General features: G+C 39.7%; 1 protein-coding gene across 1 annotated transcript in view; it reads left to right on the plus strand.

Moving 5' to 3' along the window:
- SEPTIN7 (septin 7) overlaps positions 1–22131 on the plus strand; it is an 82603-nt gene that overhangs the window by 21261 nt on the left and 39211 nt on the right. The window contains exon 3 of the mRNA XM_044674009.1: positions 17573–17675. Within this exon, the coding sequence (XP_044529944.1) occupies positions 17573–17675 (103 nt within the window). The remainder of the gene's footprint in view (positions 1–17572; positions 17676–22131) is intronic.

Consider the following 22131-nt stretch of genomic DNA (forward strand, 5'->3'; position numbering starts at 1 on the left):
TTTAGAGATTTATTACTTATTGCTATTCATTCTTACATCACCAGATATAAGATATACCCCACCCCCAGCCATCCCTTGTCACAATATGAAAGGAAGACCAAAAGCGCTGGGCTAAAAACTAAGCCCCTGTGACCTGACACCTGGTGCTGTGCTCTGCCCCCCTGAAGAGAGAGCTCTTTCTCACAGCCTGGCACCTATGTTCAGTTAGAACCACAGGGTCCAGTCGGGCAGGTCCTCTCCCTTTCCTGGGCCTCAGTATCCTCTTCCCGTAAAATGAGAGAGTTGGATGAAAGGCCCCCTGAGGTCTCACTGAGCTCTAGGATCCCAACAGAATGGCCCTAAAGCTGGATCCTCAGCTCCTTCCCTTCTACCCTCATTTCCATGATTAACCTTTGGCTGGTTTTCATGATTCTACTCATTTGACCATTTCTGGTTCATGAAATCTTTCCTTGCTTCTAGGCATGGCATTGTGAAGGAGTGGGTAGTTAGGAAGGCCTGGGATCCAGCCCTGCTTCTGACCCTGACTGTGTGACCCCAGATGAAGAAGACTAAAAAGTCACTTGTCCCATAAGGATGGAATTTGAACTCAGGTCTTCTGATTCTAAATTCAGTACCCTTTGCAGAATGGCCAGGGGAGCCTTAGACAAAGCACATGGTTTACTTTTCACTGAAGATTCTTCATGGGTTTGGCACATGTTTGCCTGTCTGCTTTGACCAGGTAACCATCAGACGACCATGTCTTCAACTTCCTAGTTTTAGCATTTCTTTTTCTCCAATGAGTTAATTTAACCATAAACAGATGACTTAGAGAAACCTGCAAATTTTGAATTAATTTAGACTTTTACATTTTCCCAACAGATGACTCTGACTCGGCTTTGAATGAGACACAATTAGCCAAAAAATTATTTTTGTTTTATTTTATTTTATTTTATTTTTTAAAGAAAAAAATTCCATTTATGTCAACAGATATTAAAGAAAACACTTGGGCTTTTGGTTGCAGGCAGTTTTTCTGATCATCTCTAGCTCGGGAGTATGTAGATTGATAGGAGATTAAATTGAATTTTATTCTCTGTGGTGTGAAATTTAGTTCTGAGAGGTTAATCTAATGATGTGATGAAACAGATTTATTCTTTGAATGAATTTGAAACTTTTTATCTTCTTTACAGGAGCACGTCTTGTATTAGAAAAATTTTGGTTAAAATATATTGGTAAGAAGTTACCCTGTTAGCAGTATGGAGATAGGAATATAGCAGGTAATTGTTTTTAAGAACAGTATCTCAGAACAGCTAGAAATAGACCAGATTGAGGAGAATTCAACCAACTTCAAAGCAGAAAAAAAAATCTGAATGCTTGAAAGGTCCACCTTCTAATCAAAGTATAATGGGAAAAGAATGTGATACTAAAGTTCAAACATCTAGATTTAGTTTAGGAAAATAGAATTGAGAATAAACATATGGAAGTTCTATGTTGGTTACATATAAAGGAGCTTAATAAATGTTTCTTGGCAGAATCTCTATGGCAGAAAGCCCTCTTCCTTTTCTCACCTGGGATGGGAGGGAAAGAGCTTTCATAACAAGCATGAACCCAGTCTAAATTAAAATTACTCAGGATATGGTATCACTTGAATGTTGTAACATGTTGGCGCTCTTGTGAGAGAGAGAGAGAGTGAATCTAAATGTTTCAACGGGTTGATTATATTTGAACTATTTGAAAAATGTAAATGGTAAAATTCTTCAGCTTTTCCCTTAGGCTATATGGGAGAGGAATTTATGTAGCAGCAAGTGTCAGTTATATTGGCTATGTTTGAGACAAGATTTTTAGTATGAAATTGAAGTTGGAAGTTGTGGAGTGTAGACATTTCAGAATCTATTGTACAGTCTTACATAAAAACTTAAACATTCGGGGCAACTGGGTAGCTCAGTAGATTGAGAGACAGGCCTAGAGACAGGAGGTCCTAGGTTCAAATCCAGCCTCAGACACTTCCCAGCTGTGTGACCCTGGGCAAGTCACTTGACCCCCATTACCCACCCTGACCACTCTTCCACCAAGGAGCCAATACACAGAAGTTAAGGGTTTAAAAAACAAGACAAAAAAACAAAACAAAAAAAAAACCTTAAACAATCTTATGTTTCTTGGTGCTAGGTTGGGTCTAGGAATGTAGTGATGAAAAATTGGCTCTCAGGTTGCTTACCTTCTACTTGGGCATAGTGGGGGAGGAGATGATAAATCCTGTAGATAGATGAAAAGTAATGTGGCATACAAAGAGTCTCCAAAGCAAGGGGAATTAATTAGGAAGGGCTTTCCTGAAGAAGGGACTCTGGAGCTGAGCATTGAAGACGAGCATTCTAAGAGGACGATGTGAGGGAGATGAGGGACACATGGGAGAGATGGCATGCCAAGTTTGGGAAGCAGCAAATAGGCTGGACACAGTATGCATGAAAGGGAGTAAGTAATGTGATATAAGTCTGGAATTCACAGAATTCTAGAATTGGATGGAATCTCAGAAACCATCTTGTCCAGCCCTTGCATGCCTGAAACAAACCTCCACTAACTCAGATGAAAATGATCATTGCCCTTTGTTGGATGAAAAGGTAGCATGGAGCCAGACTGCCAGTGGGAAGAATTTAGATTTTATCCAAGAGGCAACATGGAAATTTCTTTTTCTTTTTTTTTTTTTTTTTCTGATGAAGGTCATTCCCTCCATGACTTTTTAAAACTTTTATTTAAGAAAAAAATTTCCATGGTTATAAGATTCATGTTCTTTCTCTCCCCTCCTCCCACCCCCTCCCATAGCCAATGCACAATTCTACTTGGTTTTACATGTGTCATTGATCAAGACCTATTTCCACGTTATTGATATTTGCATTAGGGTGATTGCTTAAGAGTCTACATCCCAATCATATCCCCAGTGACCCATGGGATCAAGCAGTTGTTTTTCTTCTGCATTTTTGCTCTCACAATTCTTTCTCTGAATGTGGAGAGCTTCTGTCTCAGAATTGTCCTGGATCATTGCATTGCTGCTAGTAACAAAGTCAGTTACATTCGACGGTGCTACATTGTATCCGTCTCTGTGTACAATGTTCTCCTGGTTTTGTTCCTTTCACTCTGCATCAGTTCCTGGAGGTCTTTCCAGTTCACATGGAATTCCTCCAGTCCATCATTCCTTTTAGCACAATAATATTCCATACCCAACAGATACCACAATGTGTTCAGCCATTCCCCGATTGAAGGACATTCCCTCATTTTCCAATTTTTTGCTACCACAAAGAGCACAGCTATAATAAATATTTTTCAACAAGTATTTATTAAGTGAGTGCTAAGTGCTGAAGATCCTTAGAAAAACCAAAGCAGTCCTCTCTTCAGGGAGCTTAAATTCTTCTTTTTTTCGATTACTCTCCTTTTATTTTTATATTAGGTGTATATATATATATATATATATATATATATATATATATATATATATATATATATATATATGGTTTGTTTTTTATTTTGTTTTAGCAAATTTCCATATAAGTTTTCTGAAATGATATGATTCATGTTGTCTCCCTCCTTTCTTCCCTCCCTCTACTGGAGCTGACAAGCAATTTAATCTTGGTCATACATTATTGTTACACAAAAAATATTTCCACATTATTCATTTTTGTAAGTGAATAATCTTATAAAACCAAACCCGAAATCATGTTTTAATCTGCATTTATACTCCATAGTTCTTTCTCTAGAGGTGGAAAGTGTTCTTTTTCAATAGTGCCTCAAAATTGTCCTGGATCATTGATTTGCTGTTAGTAGCAAAGTCAGTTACATTTAATTGTCCCATAATATTTCAGTTATTGTGTATAATGAACTCCTGGTTCTGCTTATTTCACTCAACATCAGTTCACATAGGTCTTGCCAGTTCTTTCTGAAATCCTCCTGTTCGTCATTTCTTATAGCACAATAGTATTTCATCACCATCATATGCCACATTTTATTCAGCCTTTCCCCAGTTGAGAGACATCCCTTTTGTTTCCAAGTCTTTGCCACCATAAAAAATGCAACTATAAATATTTTTGTACAAATAGATCCTTTGCCTTTTTTTTTGTTTTTTGTTTTTGTCTCTTTGGAATATAGACCTAGTAGTGGCATTACTGTATCAAAAGGTATGCGTTGTTGTTGTTTTTTTTATAGCCCTTTGGGCATAATTCCAAATTGCCTCCAAGAATGGTTGGGTCAATTCACACAACTCCACCAGCAATGCATTAGTATCCCAATTTTGCCACATTCTCTTCAACATTTATTATTTTTCTTTACTGTCGCATTGGCCAATCTCTGATAGGTGTGAGATGGTAGCTCAGAGTTGTTTTAATTTGCATTTCTCTAAGTAAGAGCGATTTAGAACATTTTGTCATATGATTATTGATAGCTTTGATTTCTTCATCTGAAAACTGCCTATTCATATCTTTTGACCATTTATCAGTTGGAGAAAATGACTTGGATTCTTATAAATTTGACTTAGTTCTTTATATATTTGAAAAATTAGACCTTTATCAGAGAAATTTGTTATAAAAATTTTCCCCAGTTGCTTCCCTTCTAATCTTGATTACATTGGTTTTATTTGTTCAAAAAATTTAAATTTAATATATTCAAAATTATTCATTTTACATTTTGTAATGCTCTCTATCTCTTTTTTGGTCATAAATTCTTCCCTTCTTCATAGATCTGACAGGTAAACTATTCTATGTTCCTTTAATTTACTTATATCATTCTTTATGTTTAAGTCCTATACCCATTTTGACCATATATATCTTGGTATAGAATGTGAGATATTAATCTATACCTAATTTTTGCCATACTCTTTTCCAGTTTTCTCAGAAGTTTTTGTCAAATAGTGAGGAAATTTACTCCTAATCTATTCTATTGATCCACCCTTCTATTTCTTAGCCAGTACCAGCATGTTTTGATGATTACTGCTTTATAGTACAGGTTAAGATCTGGCACTTCTAGGCCACCATCTTTCCCATTTTTTTTTCATTAGTTTCCTTGATATTCTTGACTTTTTGTTCTTCCAGATGAATTTTGTTTTTGTTTTTTCTAGTTCTATAAAATAGTTTTTGGTAGTTTGATAAGATTGGCACTGAATAAGTAAATTAATTTAGGTAGGATTGTCATTTTTATTATATTAGCTTGGCCTACCTATGAGCAGTTAATGGTTTTCCAAGTGTTTCTATCTAATTTTATTTGTGAATTGTTTTGTGATTGTGTTCACATAATTCCTACATTTGTCTCGACAAGTAGATTCCCATATATTTTATATTGTTTCAAGTGATTTTCTGCTGTTTTGTTGGAAATTTATATATTTTGAAGATTTATGTGGGTTTATTTTGTGTTCTGCAACTTTGCTAAAGTTATTATTTTATATATAAATGTGTGTATGTGTGTATATTTTTTTTTTAATTTTTTTTTAAAGCCCTTACCTTCTGTCTTGGAGTCAATACTGTGTATTGGCTCCAAGGCAGAAGAGTGGTAAGGGCTAGGCAATGGGGGTTAAGTGACTTTCCCAGGGTCACACAGCTGGGAAGTGTCTGAGGCCAGGTTTGAACCTAGGACCTCCTGTCTCTAGGCCTGGCTCTTAATCTACTGAGCTACCCAGCTACCCCCTAAAGTTATTATTTGAACTAGTTTTTAGTTGATTTTCTAGGATTCTCCAAGTATACCATCATATTATTCGCGAAGAGTGATAGTTTCTTTATTGCCTACTTTAATTCCTTCAATTTCTTTTTCTTTAATTGCTAAAGCAGGATTTCTAGTACATAGTAAATAACAGTGGTGATAATGGGCATCTTTGCTTCATTCCTGATCTTATTGGGAAGGCTTCTAACTTATCCTCATTGCAGATGATACTTGTTGATGATTTTAAATAAATACTACTTATTATTTTAAGGAAAGGCCCTTTTATTCCTATAGTTTCTAATGTTTTCAGTAGGAATAGGTATTGTACTTTGTCAGTTTTTTTCTGCATCTATTGAGAAATCATGTGATTTCTGTTGGTTTGATTTTGATTTGGTCAATTATGTGGATGGTTTTCCTAATTTTAAACCAGTCTTTCATTCCTGATGCAAATCCCACTTGGTCATAATGAATAATTCTTGTGCTATATTGCTTGTAGTCTCTTTGCTAGTATTTTATTTAAGATTTTTGCATCATTGTATATTAAGAAAATTGGTCTGTGATTTTCTCTGTGTTTTGGGTGTTCTTGGCTTAGATATGTAGTACCATATTTATATCATAAAAAGAATTTGGTAGGGCTCCTTTTCCTGTTTTGCCAAATAGTTTATATAAGTTTGGGATTCATTGTTCCTTAAATATTTGATAGAATTCATTTGTGAATCCATCTGGCTGGCCATGGAAATAGTTTCTGGGGGAGTTCGTTGATGCCTTATTCAATTTTTTTGAGATGGGATTATTTAAGTATTCTGTTTCCCCTTTTGTTAATCTAGGCAATTTATATTTTTGTAAATATTCATCCATTTGACCTCAGTGATCAGTTTTATTGTCATATAATTGGGTGAAATGGCTCCTAATAATTACTTTAATTTCATCTTTATTAGAGGTGAAAACACCTTTTTCATTTTTGATAATGATAATTTTATTTTCTTTTTTTAAAATCAAATTAACCAATACACTTGGGGTTTTGTTTTTGTTTTTTTACCCTATAGAACCAGCTCCTCATCTTACTAGTTCAATAGTTGTTCTACTTTCAGTTTTATTAATTTCTCCTTTGATTTTTAGGCTTTCCAATTTAGTCTTTAACTGGGGATTTAACATTTGTTCTTTTTCTAGTGTTTTTTTTTTTTTTTTTTAATTTGCATGCCCAATTCATTGATCTGCTTTTTCTCTATTTTATTGACATAGGTATTCAGGGATATAAATTTTCCCCTGAGTGCTGCTTTGACTGTATCCCATAAATTTTGATATGTTGTCTCCTTATTGTCATTCTCTTCAGTAAAATCAGTGATTGTTTCTACGATTTGTCCTTTGACCTACTCATTTTGAAGAATTAGATTATTTAGTTTCCAATTAATTTTTTTTTTTTTTATACCCTTGTACTTCGGTGTATTGTCTCATAGGTGGAAGATTGGTAAGGGTGGGCAATAGGGGTCAAGTGACTTGCCCAGGTTCACACAGCTGGGAAGTGGCTGAGGCTGGGTTTGAACCTAGGACCTCCTGTCTCTAGGCCTGACTCTCACTCCACTGAGCTACCCAGCTGCCCCTCCAATTAACTTTTAATTTACCTCCCCATGAATCCTTGTTGATTATAATTTTTATTGCATATGATTGAAAAAGTTGCATTTATTATTTCTGCTTTTCTGCATTTGGTTGTGAAGTTTTTATGCCCTAATACATGGTCAATCTTCGTATATGGATCATGTGCTGCTGAAAAGAAGTTATTATTTCTTTTTATCCCTATTTAGTTTTCTCCAGATATCTATTATATCTAACTTTTCTAAAATTTCATTTACTTCACTTTACTGTTTATTTTTTGGTTAGATTTTTCTAGTTCTGATATGGGAAGGTTGAGGTCCCTTACCAGCATAATTTTACTATTGATTTCCTCAAGTTCCTTTAGTTTCTCCTCTAAAAATCTGAATGTACTACCATTTGGTACATATGTTTTATACATGCAAAACATTTCCATATTAGTCATGTTGTGGAAGACACATGTAAAAGAAATCTATGAAGAAAATAAATTTTAAAAGTTCTGCTTTGATCTACATTTAGATTCTACCAGTTCTCTCTGGAGATGGATAGCATTTTTCATCCTATGCCTTTGGGAGTGCCTCTTGCTGAGAATAGCCAAGTCTTTCACAGTGGTTACAATTTCTCTGTATAATGACCTCCTGGTTTTGTTCGCTTCATGTAAATCTTTTCAGATATTCTGAAATCCAGTTCTTACAACAGTAGTATTCCATCACAATCATATGCCATAATTTGTTTAGCCATTCACCAATTGATGAGCAGTTTCCATTCTTTGCCACAAAATAGCTGCAATATTTTTGTACTAGTAGGCCCTTCCCTCTTTTTTGGTTTTCTTTGGGATATAGATCTCATAGTGGTCTTGTTGGGACAAAGTGTCTGCACAATTTTAAAGTCCTTGGGGCATAGTTCTAATTGTTCTTCAAAATGGTTGAATCAGTTTACAACTAACTAGAAACTTAAATTCTAATGGTCAAAACAACAAAAATAAGTAGCCATGGGATTTGGAGTCAGGGCCTGGGTTCAGAGTCCATGCTCTGCTCCTTAGTGTATAACCTGAGTGACCTTGGCAAGTCACTAAATTTCTCTGGGCCTCCAGTGTCCTTATTTGTCATCTCTAAGGGGTTTGGCTCAGAGATCATCTCTGAGGTTTAAAAAAAAAATTTTTTTTTTCATCTCTAAGCCCTCTACTCCTGTGGTTTATAATGACTGACCAGTCTGGTTGAGATGAGTTGACTTCAGCCTTGTTTGTGAAATCATCTTTGTTTGGCTTTTTCAATAAAGCAGGAAGTGAGGTCATCTTTTGTGAGTTGGGGGTTGGGGTGGAGTTGGAGTCTTGAAGATTCGAAGTTGCTGTGTGCAAATCATTCTGAATGGGGAAACGGATGGGGAATAGTGAAGACCCCAATTAAGGTGAGTCTGTATTTGTAGGTGAATCCAGGCAAGCACTGACCTCAGTTTTTCAGCTATGTACCCTTTGGGTCAGGTGAGAGGGTGGGCTGAGGATCAGCAGGGTGGGATAGACAATTAATAAATACTTACTGGGGCAGCTAGGTAGCACAGTGGGTAGAATGCTAGGCCTGGGATTGGGAGAACCTAGGTACAAATCTGCCTTATAACTTTCTGGCAATGTGACCCTGGACAAGTCACTTAACCCAGTTTCCTAACCTTTACTACTTTTCTATCTTAGATTTTCATATTAAAACTGTAAGGTAAAGGTTTTAAAAATTCTTATTACCATACCCACAAATTCTAAAGTATTTGTCGTATCCATGTTGTAATTAGTGCTTTCCTATACTCTGAAGCGTCAGCTTGTTGATGTTAGAAATTGAGGAATTGTTTTTTAAATGTAGAGAAAGTGTTTCTGTTCTGGTTATGTACACGTATGTAAGAGAGGCCTTTCCTTGTGGCCAAAATGCAGTAGGCTCCAGCAGCTGTAGTACAATTCTTTGTCCCCCCCCCCCAAAAGATCTTTCTGTCTCCTATGTTATGTTTTGTGCATATTGAGACATTTTATATATGGTTTATGGGTGGATGGTGAAGTGGTCTTGCACAGTCCATTTTATGTACTGGTAATTTGGGGGGGGGGGAGTCAGATTACTCTTTGCAACTGTTCAGAGTATTCATAATAAAACCACAAAAATGAGCCCCACATCTTTGTGTGTCATGCCTTTGCCTACATTAAGTGGGCACGAGGTAAGCATATTGCCTATATATTAAGTAGGCATAAGCGAGTACATTGTAGATTCTGAAGATGGTCTTGACATTTTAAGTATATTTTTGATGTCTATGTTGCTGATTAGGTACATATCTAGGTGGTTTATTATTTTTATATATATGTAAATATATATTATTATTTATTGCACATGACATTTTAACTTGTTATATTTCATATAATTAGAACGAATTCTACTGGAGAGCTTCAAAATGGCCGTCCCTTTGGTTGTGGATATTTGGCCCACCAATACATTCCCTGCCAGTCTATATCTTAGTAGATAGATAGCTTTCCTGAGTTGCTACACCAATCCAAAATGTTTTGATCTCATGGCCATTTGAACCTCTCTAAGCTTAGAAAGACAAATCTTATAGCAAGCTAATTAGTAAATATTTATTAGATGCCTACTATGTACCAGGCACTGGGTAAGTGCTCAGAATCCAGAGAGAGGCAAAAGACAATCCCCTGCCCTTAAGGAGCTCACAGTCTAGTGGGAGAGACAACAGATATATACAAACTATAAACAGGACAAAGAGCAAAAAATTAGTAGAGGGAAGGCACTAGAATTCACAGAGGTTGGGGAAGGCTTTCTCTTTTTCCAGATGTATAAAGCTCATTGTAAAATTTAAATCAATATGCAGTAACTCCAAGTATTATATTTTGTAAGGTTATTAATAATCACTTGAAAAGAAATAAAAAGGAAATAGAAGCATAAAAACCTAATTATCCAACAAAAATAAGACCACGTGAGTAAGTTCTCCTGCCTGCCCCAAAGCCAGCTACTGCAGCCCCATCCAGAAGAGAGTGAGACGGTGGAGCTACACAAAACTTATACTACTTTAGCACGGAATGTGAGAAGGAACATAGGAAGCTGGGATTTAGAGTCCTGGGGAGAAAAATCTAATTATACACCATGTTTTTCACAGTGGAGCAGTTTGCCCATTCCTGTTCCATTTTTACAGATTAGGAACTGAGGCAAATAGAGTTAAGTGACTTGCTCAGGGTCATCCAGCTAGTAAGGGTCTGGAGCCACATTTGAGTTCCTGACTTCAGGCTTGTGCTTTATCCACTGGGCCACCTAGCAAGCCCATTTAATCCATGGGCCTGGTCATTTCCCCAAGCTTTTTAGAACAGTGTGGGACCAGTTGTCAGGAAGTTCACCTGATTTCCATTTCTCTCTCAGACACTTAATTAACCTGAACATTTAGCCTTTGTTACTACCCCTAAAGACCCTCGGCTTCTCACCTCTTTCCTCATTTGCAAGATGGGCATGAGAATTTCCTGTCTTTCCGAGGGTTGTGTTAGGACTAAATGAGATCTCTGAAGTACTTTGCAAAGATTGCAGCACTGTGGCAGTGATTCTCTTAGCTTCATCAGAATGTTCCCAGGCTGATCAGGACCAGGACTCAAGACTGAAAACCTCCAAAACTAAACAAAAACTAAGAACTCATATGATGTATGACTCCCGTCACCTCTTCTTATACCTCTTCTTTTCAGTGGTATCCTGTTCACTCAAGTACCCTCTCCTCCCTTTTTAACTGCCTTTTGCATACTGTCCTCCTCCATGGGGTTGCAAGTTCCTTGATGGTAGGGACTATTTTTCTCATTTGCACCCCCAAATGCTTGGTAATGTGCTTGCCATGTAGTGGGCACCTAACAAGTGTCCTATTCCTGTGTATCTCTATGGCTTGGAGATTCTTGGAGACAATAATGACAAAGTAACGATGGATAATTGCTTACATTTATGTAGTCCTGGAGAGTTTCTAGGCTGGTGGAAATTCTTTCCCTGCTTATGATAAAAGCATTAAACAGATGTACTTTGATGCTACATGGTGCCATATTGTAAGTCTTTGTGGGTCACATACTTAGCTAGGTCCTTCTTTGGCATCCACCGTCCCTAGATGCCATGCCATTGCATTACATATGCCATAAGAGGTAGAATTTGGGTTGAATACTTAAAGCAGGAGGAAACTCATTCATAGAATTCAGTTAAGTCAGTCAGAAGCATTTAAGTGCTGGGCTCTGTGCTAAGCACTGGGGATCCAAAGATCCAAAGAGAGGCAAATGACAGACCCAGCCCTTCAGGAGCTCACAGTCTAAGGGGAGAGACAGCAGGCAGACAGCTCTGCTATATACACAATGTATTCACATACATGGGAGAGATGGGAGATAATCAACAAAGGGAAGGGCCTTCCATTAAAGGGAGTCAGGAAGAACTTCTTGTAGAGTGGAATTTTAGCACCAATTTGAAAGCATGTTGGAGGCAGAGAATTCAGGCATGAGGAACAGTCAGTGAAAATGTAGAGTTGGAGGATGGAGTGCTGTATTCAAGGGAGAGCAGAGAACCCAGTGTCTCTGAGCCCTGGAATCCGTGAGGTGGTGAACAAGGTATAAGAAGACTGGAAAGGTGTGTGGGGATGGGGGCAGATTTTGAAGGGCTTTCAATGCCAAACTGGATTTTAGATTTAATTCTGGAAGTGAGGAAGAGCCACTAAAATTGATTGAATGAGGCCGGACACGTCTGGGCTAAGTTGGCAGCTGAGTGGAGGGTGGACAAGGCCAGCCAGCGGGCTAGTTGAGTAGTCCAGGTGTGAGGTGATGATGGCTCGAAGAGGGTAATGGCAGGGACAGTAGAGAAGTATATTCAAGGCATAGTCCAAAGGTAAAAATCGATGGGCTCTGGTAGCAGATTGGCTATGCAGGTGAAAGAGTGAGGAATCAAGATGGCAGTTGGGGGCCTGATGGTAGCCCCCTGGACAGTAATAGGGAATTTTGAAAGAGAAGTTCAGTTTTGGATGTGTCTATAGGACCTCCAGTTTATTGGAGATGTGGGCTTGGAAGTCAGCAGAGAGTGTAGGGCTTGAGAAGTCGGTTTGAGATAGGATGGGATGTCCAAGTGAAATAGGATAATGGGAGAAGAGAGAATCCATGACAGAGCCATGTGGAGCACCCATGAAGAGCCAGCAAAGGAGACTGAGGAGTAACTGTCAGAGAGAGAGGACAAAAACCACAAAAGAGAGAGCAGTGTCAGGAGAGGAGTGAACCAAGGAGAAAAGGAGATGGAAAGTGTCAGAGGCTGCAGAGAGGTCAAGAAGGATAAGGCCTGAGAAAAGGCTGGGAGATTTGCCAATTAGGAAATGATTGGGAACTTGAGAGAGAGCAAAATAAGATTGTAGGCCAGGACACAGAGGGTGAGAGGGAAGAGAGGGAAGGTATCTGTTGGGCAAGTTTGCCAGTGTAAGATTGTACACAGCACACTATTGGCTGATGGAATGGAAGGGGACCTACCACAGCGCTGTGTTCTGTATCCTGGGCACTGACTGACTCAGCGACTGTGGCATCAGTCTGTTTGCTCTCCCGCACTGTGCCCATACATTCAGAAAGTGTTTAAGAGCATATGACGTGTTTATAAGAGTGTGGAAAGGGTTGATAGGAGAGTGGGAAGGGTTTATAAAGCCTTAAAAAATATAATAAAATAAATGTAACACCGCTACTTTGCGGATTTCCCCCCTATCGCGGGGGTCTTTGGAACGTAACTCCCATGATAGGTGAGGGATCACTGAGTCAGTTTTAGCTGAAATTTTGGTTTTGCTTAGTATTATGTGCCTGGCACTGTGCTAAGCACTTTGCAATTATCCTTATTTTACAGATGAGGAAACTCAAGCAAACTGAGATTAAGTGACTTCTCCATGGTCATATTGCTAGCAAGTATCTGAGGCTGGATTTGAGCTTAAATCTCCCTATCTCTAGACCCAGGACTATCCATTGGGCCACCCAGCTGCCTCCAGTAGTTAATATTTTGATAATTATTTTATATAATTGCTTTCCTTCGTAAATTCTTGAATTTTTGTTTCACCAGAGGGCCAAAGTTGGGTTCATAACATAAAAAGGTTCAATCTTAATCAGCCCTGTCCTTATTTGAAGACATCATCCCATAAGTCATAAATGTATGAGAAATATTACTCTTTATTTTCCAAAAGGATCTTGCCAACCCACATCATCAAGAGAGTAGTAAAATAGAAAATTCTAGGCACTTCAAGGAGGCAGGAGTTTCTATAGAGCCATGATTTGTTGGATTAGGAATTGCTTACTCCCCGGGAAGGAGGACTGATATGTGGGAATAGAAGTGCCTGGTTAGGCTTGCCTCCTATATATTAACATACCCTAAATTCAGGGGCTCAGATATCATTGGATTGAATCACTCAGGATAGGGAAGTGAAATCAGTTGCTAGAGTGGAGGAGGGGAGGTTATAGCTGGCCTGAAGCAGATTAGAATGCAGTGGGAAATGTTTAACAGAACAGTAATACAATAAAACATAGATAATATTCACTTGGGGTTTTTCCAAGTCAAAATGCCTCTGCATTCTAGTAGTGTGTAGTAAGTACATAGAGGGCCAAGGACATGGGTTTGCATTCTGCCTCTGACCTTGGCCCAGCATCCCTCTTAACCACTCAGTGCTCTCTGCTTTTTTCTAAGTTGCAGAGAATTCAGTTACTAAGAATTAATTAATAATTCAGTTAATTCAAGGGAATGAATTTTTCTATCAATAAAACCACAAGCCTGGTTCTTTCCCTATATTGATAGTAATGCTATGTTATTCCAAAAGGATGTTACTGCCCACCTAACACAAGAAATTATAGCCTCCATTTTTTATTACGTAGCTAGAATTGACTGATAAGGTTAGAACATAAACCTTTCTTTTTGCCTAAAATTGAGTTTACATTCTTTTCTTATGCTTTTACCATTTGTTTCCTTTATCTTCACTCTTCTGAGTTTCTGACCTGCATTATTTCTTTTCCCATTCATGAATTTAACCACAATTTCTGGATTTATCTGATCCCATATAGTCTAGTTCAGTGATTATAAAATAGCATTGTGCTAGGTTTCTTTGCTGGGCAGGGGGTGGGATGGAGGTGTCAGTAACTATGAACTTAAAATTTGTATTGTAACTTCATTATACCTTTTGATACCTTCCCTTACTTCCCTTCCCCAATGAGAGAAATGAAAAGTAGGGTAGCTTAATCACTATTTAATTTAACTTTTTATTTTTTAGAAAAATTTTCCATGGTTACATGATTCATGTTCTTACTCTCCCACCCCATAGCAGATGCACATTTCCACTGGTTTTAACATGTCATCGATCAAGACCTATTTCCATATTATTGATAGTTGCACTGGGGTGGTTGTTTAGAGTCTACATCCCCAATCATGTCCACATCAACCCATGTGTTCAAGCAGTTGTTTTTCTTCTGTGTTTCTACTCCCACAGTTCTTTCTCTGGATGTGGATACATTCTTCCTCATAAGTCCCTCAGAATTGTCCTGGATCACTGCATTGCTGCTAATACAGGAATCCATTACATTCGGTTTTACCATAGTGTATCAGTCTCTGTGTATAAGGTTCTCCTGGTTCTGCTCCTTTCACTCTGCATCAATTCCTGGAAGTCATTCCAGTTCACATGGAATTCCTCCAGTTCATTATTCCTTTGAGCACAATAGTATTCCATCACTAACAGATACCACAGTTTGTTCAGCCATTCCCCAATTGAAGGACATCCCCTCGTTTTCCTATTTTTTGCCACCACAAAGAGCGCGGCTATAAATATTTTTGTATAAGTCTTTCCCCCTATGATCTCTTGGGTACAAACCCAGCTTACTCACTATTTAAAAAAGAAAAAGGTATCAACATTTTGATAACAAAAATTATGAAAAGAAAAACTAAGCTGCTACGTTTGGCAAAATTGTGGTTTATTTTGTAATTAACTGAAATCATTTTGAGTTTAATTTGTTGATTACATGTAAGTAACTTTCCTTTTTCCCCCTCTTTTTGCTTTGTTCCATTGGATTATACTTCTTGGCCTGATTTTGCAACATACCATTCTTGGAATTCCTCATTTTACCATGGCTTTATGGAAATACTCCACTGATATTTGGAACACTGGAATGATGGAAATATATTCTTTACAAAGTAGCTGTGAGTATCCTATGTGACTTTTTAAATCATATAAACACTAGATTTTTCTCCTTCCTGTAATAAAGGGGGTAAAGTGGCTGATATTAGGGGAGCTGGTAGTACCACTGAGTCACCTGGGCCAGGGAGTCTACAACTACTGTAATTGATGATTTGAGACAGCCAGGGATGTGTGTGCCTGAGCAGTGATGCTCAGTCAGTCTCCCTGCTGTCTGTAGGCTCCTTTAAGGTGGAAAATGAGGAGCCCCCCTCCCTACTGGAGTGAAAGCAGTAACCAACAGGAAGTGAAGCTGACACACTTCCTGAATAAAATGGATGCCTGGCCAATACTTCCTCTGCAATCAGGTGGTTGCTATCTTCCCTCTCCTCAGCCCCTTAGCCCTTGATGATGTTATAAAAAACTATTGAAGCTCACAGTATCAGGCTAAGGGTTTATTTAAACACAGGAAGGGAAAACTGAGTAAAGAAGGGTTAGGGTCTGGAGAAGTTGTTGCTAAGGGTGACTGGCCTGTGTTGGTAATGGCCCTAGAAGGTAAGATCAGGCTGAGGGAACCAGCCCCCCAGCCAGGGATAATTTCCACTGCCCTGATGATAAGAGATCCACCAGCTAGACAGATGAGGTTGATGATTTGGTTTAGCAGGTGTCCCTGTTGCTAGGCTGACCTAACCTAATTTCCTACCCATGATCTACAACCCACTACCCAGGGCCCCAAGGGAAATCCAGGGGTAGCTGGATGTCTGGGTGAGGTCAAGGAAATCAACCTCAGGTTGGTTCTACAGGGGTATTTATAGTCCCAGCTCAGCTCCAACAGTCAGGTCTTGGGACTGGCCCTTGTTGGGCCAAAGTTCCATTCTCCTAACTGCCAGGATTGCCTAGGGTAATTTTGCAAATGCAAGAGATCTTGCATAAATCCTGCATTACATTCCCCAACTTAAGTCATAGAACTAAAAAGTAAAATTATTTTAAAATGGAGCTGAGGAAAAATTTTAAATAAAGTTTCATGCACTGTAGCTGTTGATTTCGATTTTCATACAGGATTATGATACAGAATATTCAATAGTCCCCAAAATGAGAATATTTTAGAATTGATTTTTAAATTTGAGTGGAGAAGGAATTTAGACTTAAAACTTCTTTGTGAATGTTACAAAGAAAATGGGCCTTTACAGAACCAGGAGGAAGAAGGTAGTAATGGGTGGTTTGAAGTTAGAATTTTCTCATGTTGATTCTAGGTAGAAATAAAATAATAGGAAAGAATTTTATGACATGAAATTGTAGTTAATATTTTCTCATCATAACAGTAAGGTGGTCAATAAGTTTGGTGAAATCCAGTCATAAGACTAAAGGTAACCACTGTGATATCATTTTAAGCCTTCAGGATGAAAGATCACATTTATTTTTATAATCCTTTAGGAGTATTCAGATTCCAATTTGATGCATCCACTTGAGATGTTGAAGATTTTTAACAAATTGAAATAAAATGGGCTTTGCCACTAGGTTAGATTTGATTTCATGGAAGATAAGAACAACAGCATCTCCTGAAACATCAGGCTTAGAGTCAATTGCCCCAGCATAGTTGCTAGATAGGGTTACTGACTTGACATTGGCTATAAAATCCTCCAGTTTTATGGGAATCAATTATTAGGAATTCAGTGCTACGTTTTTCCTTTTTGACTAGGCTCAATTTCAAGAAAAGCACCCTTTGGGCATTAAGCCATCGTGATCCAAGTGACTTTATAATTAAAGGAACACGGAAATAATTCTCAACAGATTTAAAATGTTGGTGAAAAATTCTAGCCGTTTACTTTTTGTTCAGGCAGTCTTACTGTGACTAACCTTTTGGGCTGGTCAGGTACAGTCATTGGCCTGAGACAGATGGGGTGCTTTACTTTGTGGTTATGAGGTAATCACACTGCTGTAACATTTCAAACGAACTCTCTGAAACGCAATTCCTTGTGCCTGTTGGGGCTATTCTCTAATAAGGGCCTTTTTTTTTTTGGAAATGAAAAACTGGTGTGATTTGATGTGAATAATGATTTGTTATGTGATTTTCAAAAATAGCTTTAAGGAAGGGAATGAGAAATTTATAGCACTAGAAGCTTTTTAATGACTAACTTTATTCTCTTTCCTTTTAAAAAATAAAAACAACAAACAGCAACAGAAGAACCTTGAAGGCTATGTGGGATTTGCGAATCTCCCAAATCAAGTCTACCGAAAATCTGTGAAGAGAGGATTTGAATTCACGCTTATGGTAGTAGGTAAGATGCTTTTTTAGTCACTAAAGTAAGCCATGTGCCCGGCACATAGTTGGCACTTAATACATTTTTCCTTTTCTTTAAACTGTTAAACTTAGACTTCTAAATATAATAAATATAAAAATCCCCTCTGCAAGAAAGCGTTTTAGAAGATGAAAGTCATTGATGTGGAGGGAGTTTGGGGAAGGGCAAGAATAAAAAGTGAAATAGATGTGGAAAGAAATTACAGTTTAGTCCCTTTGGGCCCTGAGGAGGTGATCTCAAGGGGAAGGTCATGCATGGGTACAACATTTGTGCCATAGCAGAGGATTGCCCAGGATCTCTCTGAGGTACATTGGGCTAATAGGTACAGAGACTCTCCTTGGAACTGTCAGTGCATGTTCAAAATCCCAGGGGTGCCCAGTGGTCTACACTGACAGCCCTGACTTAGGGCATTATATTGGTAGATGTCACAGGCTGGCCAGTAGACAGACACCCAATAGGCAGATGACTGGCCTGCCACAGCTGGGAAGCCAGGAGGGAAGGGCTTTTAGACTATTCTCTTCCCTTCCTTTGGGACTTTCTCAGTAGCAGACTTGGAAGAAACAAACCCAAGTCCAGAAGAGACCAGGCCTCCTTCACTAGGATAATTTTCTCATGTTGCTCATGCTTTGAAGATGATGATAGGTTTTTATATAGCATGTTCTGGACAGTGAAAATTTGTTTAAAAGTGATGTTGAACTGTTGATGAAGCGCCTTGTACCCATGGATGATTCCCATTGACACTCAGGAGATTTCAGGCTCAAAAAAAAACAGAAAAAAAACCTTGTCTATGAATCAAGTGGCCCCATCTGCACAAGGTTCCTATTCTTGGGACTGCTCACATCACATCATGTGACTAGCCCATCTCTGTTAGAATTCTTGGCTGAGTCCTTTCCTATAAAAGTTTAAATTTAAAAAATGAAGCCTTAGTATAGGGCTTCCCCTCATACCTGGACTCTGGTCTTCCTGACTCTGGGCCTCTAGGCTTGCTGGGTGTCACCAGCCACCTCAGAGCTGGATCACTCTGACATGTTCAGGAGAATTTCCTTAGTTCTTTAGTTTCTTTTCTCTCAACACTTCAAATGCCCTTTTCACTGAGGAAGATTTCTGCATTTCCTCGCTTGTCCATCCTGTGTGGCTCTGACTTCTCCCCCACAAAAGGGTCCCTTGGCTTGCTGGAGACCTTTGATCTCTTCTGACATTCTAGAACACTGATGTTCAGCCCATCTCTTGTCCTTTATTTCCTTCCTTGGTGCTGTCTTTCACTCTTTTTTATGAGTGCTTGATTGGTTATATATTGCCTTTTGTTCACATTCCCCACGCACCTCTCCATTGTCCCCTTGTGGTACTCATTTTGGATGGTAAGGACAGGGGCAGCTAAGTAGCCCAGTGGATAGCGTGCCAGGCCTGGAGTCGGGAGGACCTGGTTCAGATCTATTCTCAGATACTTCCTAGCCACGTAATTCTGGGCAACTCACTTAACCGCAGTTGCCTAGCCCTTGCCACTCTTTTAAGAATTGATACCAAGACAGAAGGTGAGGGTTTAAAAAAAAAAAAAAAGAATTCTGAGGACACTAGCGTGTTCCATATCACGAATCATAAAACAACACTGAGGGAGACATCTTAAAGGAGCCTTCCAGTTGCCAAAAGGCAATCCAGCTGTGTCTTTCTTCTTCCTGTTTAATTCTGGCAGCTGGTCTATATTCTCCCTGTCTCCACCTTGCCTGCTATTGGATAAACTCCAGAGGTTTTCTCTCCAGCTGCAAGTTGTAATCTCTGCAGTAGACATTCTTCTTCTTTCTTTGGGAAAAGTTAAAGATCTCTTCTAGAGAGTTTCCAGCGTTCCTGCTCATAGGACAGTGGCATTCTCAGCTAGGAGTTCTGGGAGGACCTCTCCCTCCCCAACTTCGACTGTGTCTGGGATCCTCTTCCATTACATTTGGTTTTGAATTCCTTTAGTGAGTGAGCTCACATCACTCTTGGTTTTATGTCTCTTTGGATGTTGGTAACTTGGGTTGTTCGTGTGTTTTGAGGACTCTAATGATGATGATGTGGGAACGGGACACATCTTATTGCAGGCGAGCCTTTTATAAAAGGTAGGTTTCTGCTTTACCAAATCAAATGCTTTTTTGTAAGCCCACAGCAAGCTTAGTGGAGATCTTGTGATTGCTTTTAATCTACCCGAGAGACGGTAAAAGCGATGTGATTTAGTGTAAACGATTACTTGTAAAAGTGTTTGTTCCTTACTCTGTCCTTATCAGGATGAATCCCATAAAGGTTCTGTGTAGTTGGGTGAGTATTGTTCCGAGGTCAGTAGGTGCTGCTGTTTCACACTATTGGCAGATAACGTGGGAATTGTCCCTTCAAAGTCCTCTCAGCGACCACTTCCAGCCTTGATCCGAAAACACTGAGCTTTTCCTGTTTTCACTCTGCACACCAGGATCCTTGCACAGTTTGGGTTCAATTAAAATGGTTCCAAAGAGCTTTGAATATATCGTATATGTTGAGGAGTGGTCCTCTGCCCGTTAGGGGAAACATCACATTAAATTGCTACTAGTTAACTGTAAGGAGAGAACTCAGTGTCTTAATTAAAATCCTGGGGAGAGGGTAGCGAGTTCAATTTGGGATCTGTTCAATTTGATATGCCACAGAGATGCCCAGTTAGGGATCTCTTTGTCAGGGTGTGCAGAGCTCTCGGCATTAGGGAGAGAGCTAGGCCTTAGCTGCAGAGGCATAGCACAGGGAAAGAGCATGAAGGGATTATAAGAACCACTTGGCCAGGGACCTTGAACACACTCCTGCCCCCTTAGTTACAGGGTAAAGGAAAGGCTAAGGGTAAAGAGAATATCCATGAGTAGGTTATGGCTAATGTAAAAGGTGCCAAGAGGCTGAAGGGGGAGACTACAGGCTATTTTGTAGGAATCTGGTTAGTCCTTGGTGGCCTTGGAGAGAGCAGATTCCATGGAATGATGGGGAGCAGGAAGCAGCTCACCTGCAAGGGGGTAAGAAAAGGGGCAGCTGGATAGAATTGGAGACCCCCCCAAGAGCCCAAGTGGGCAGAGTACAGGGGCTGGGAGGAGGCAGGCAGGAAGGAATCCATGGAGGGATTAGCCTTACTGGGGGCGTCCAGGCTAGCTCTTCAAGTCTGCTAGGAAATATTGCAGAATAGAGCAGCATTCAGGCCCAGTGGCAAGAGAGCCAACTTCAGCCAGGTGAGCAGGACCGGGTTCAAGGCCCACCTTGACCACATACTGACTCTTACCATCCCGAGCAAGTCATTGGTTAGTTTTCTTAGGGACACAGGCACCTCTCTGATCCTGCCTGAAACTGGACTGATGGAGGGGATGTCCTAATAACCAGGAGTTGCCTACATGGATGAAGTCACAAGTCCAGAAGCTCACCCCCTTCCTTCAACCCTCAGAGAAAGGAAACTGTTGGACAAACCAATTATTCCAAAACACTGGCCTGCACGCATCCAGAATAATGTCCTTTTCTGATAGTGCTTTATAATTAAAAGTAATTTTTAAAAAAATTATCTGATTTTTTTTGGAGGGGGTTTCCTGTCAGTCAGACAACAAGGATTTCTTAAACGCCTGCTATATACCAGGCCCTGTGCTAAGCACTGGGGGGGATACAGAGGTAGTTCCCATTGTGTGCAAACAGGAGAGCACCAGGATAAAGCAGAGAGAGAGTCTGCAGAGGAAAGGCACTGAGATGGAGGAGGCCTAGAAAAGGCATGAGCTGAGATGTGAAGCAAGCCAGGTAGGGTTGCAGATGGGAAAGAGGGGTGGGGGGTGTGATGGGAGACAGCCAGTGAAAATGCTCTGAGTCGGAGATATCCGGAGGATTGTGTTTGAGGAACAGCCAGGAAGCCAGTGGCACTGATTCACAGGGTCCATGGAAATGGGGTATAAAGTATGAGAAGGCTGGCAAGACTATGAAGGGCCTTTATATTTGATCCTGGAATGGATTGACTGGTCAGATTGTTGCTCAAGGAAGATTGATCTGCTACCTGAGTGGAGAAGCCTGGAGACTCGAGGCAGGGAGGCCCGTGGCATAGGTGTGGGCCCAAGTGCTTGCCAGGGCTCTGCAGAAAGAAGGTTCTTGTAAATATGTTCATTGGACTGAATGGTCTTTGAGATTTGCGGGGTGACGAGGTCCTGAGAGCTTGGGGGAAATGGGGATCCACTGGGCCTTGGGTCTAGACCTGTTACTAGAGAGCATCCCCTCCATTTTTCTTTCCTATTGAGTTAATAAAGATGCCCAGACAACTGTTCCCAGCTCAGGAAGTGGCTCCTCCATTCATAGAAAGGCCAGCAAACCCCAATGATCTGGTGTCCTTGCAGCCAAGGAAGTGCTGAAAAGGCCATTGGGTTGGTCTATATGGGGATCCAGAGAGGACAGGTATGCCCAGAGGGGGATGAAAGAGAGGAGGAAG

The sequence above is a fragment of the Gracilinanus agilis genome, chromosome 1 (assembly GCF_016433145.1).
Source record: "Gracilinanus agilis isolate LMUSP501 chromosome 1, AgileGrace, whole genome shotgun sequence".
Classification (NCBI taxonomy): domain Eukaryota; kingdom Metazoa; phylum Chordata; class Mammalia; order Didelphimorphia; family Didelphidae; genus Gracilinanus; species Gracilinanus agilis.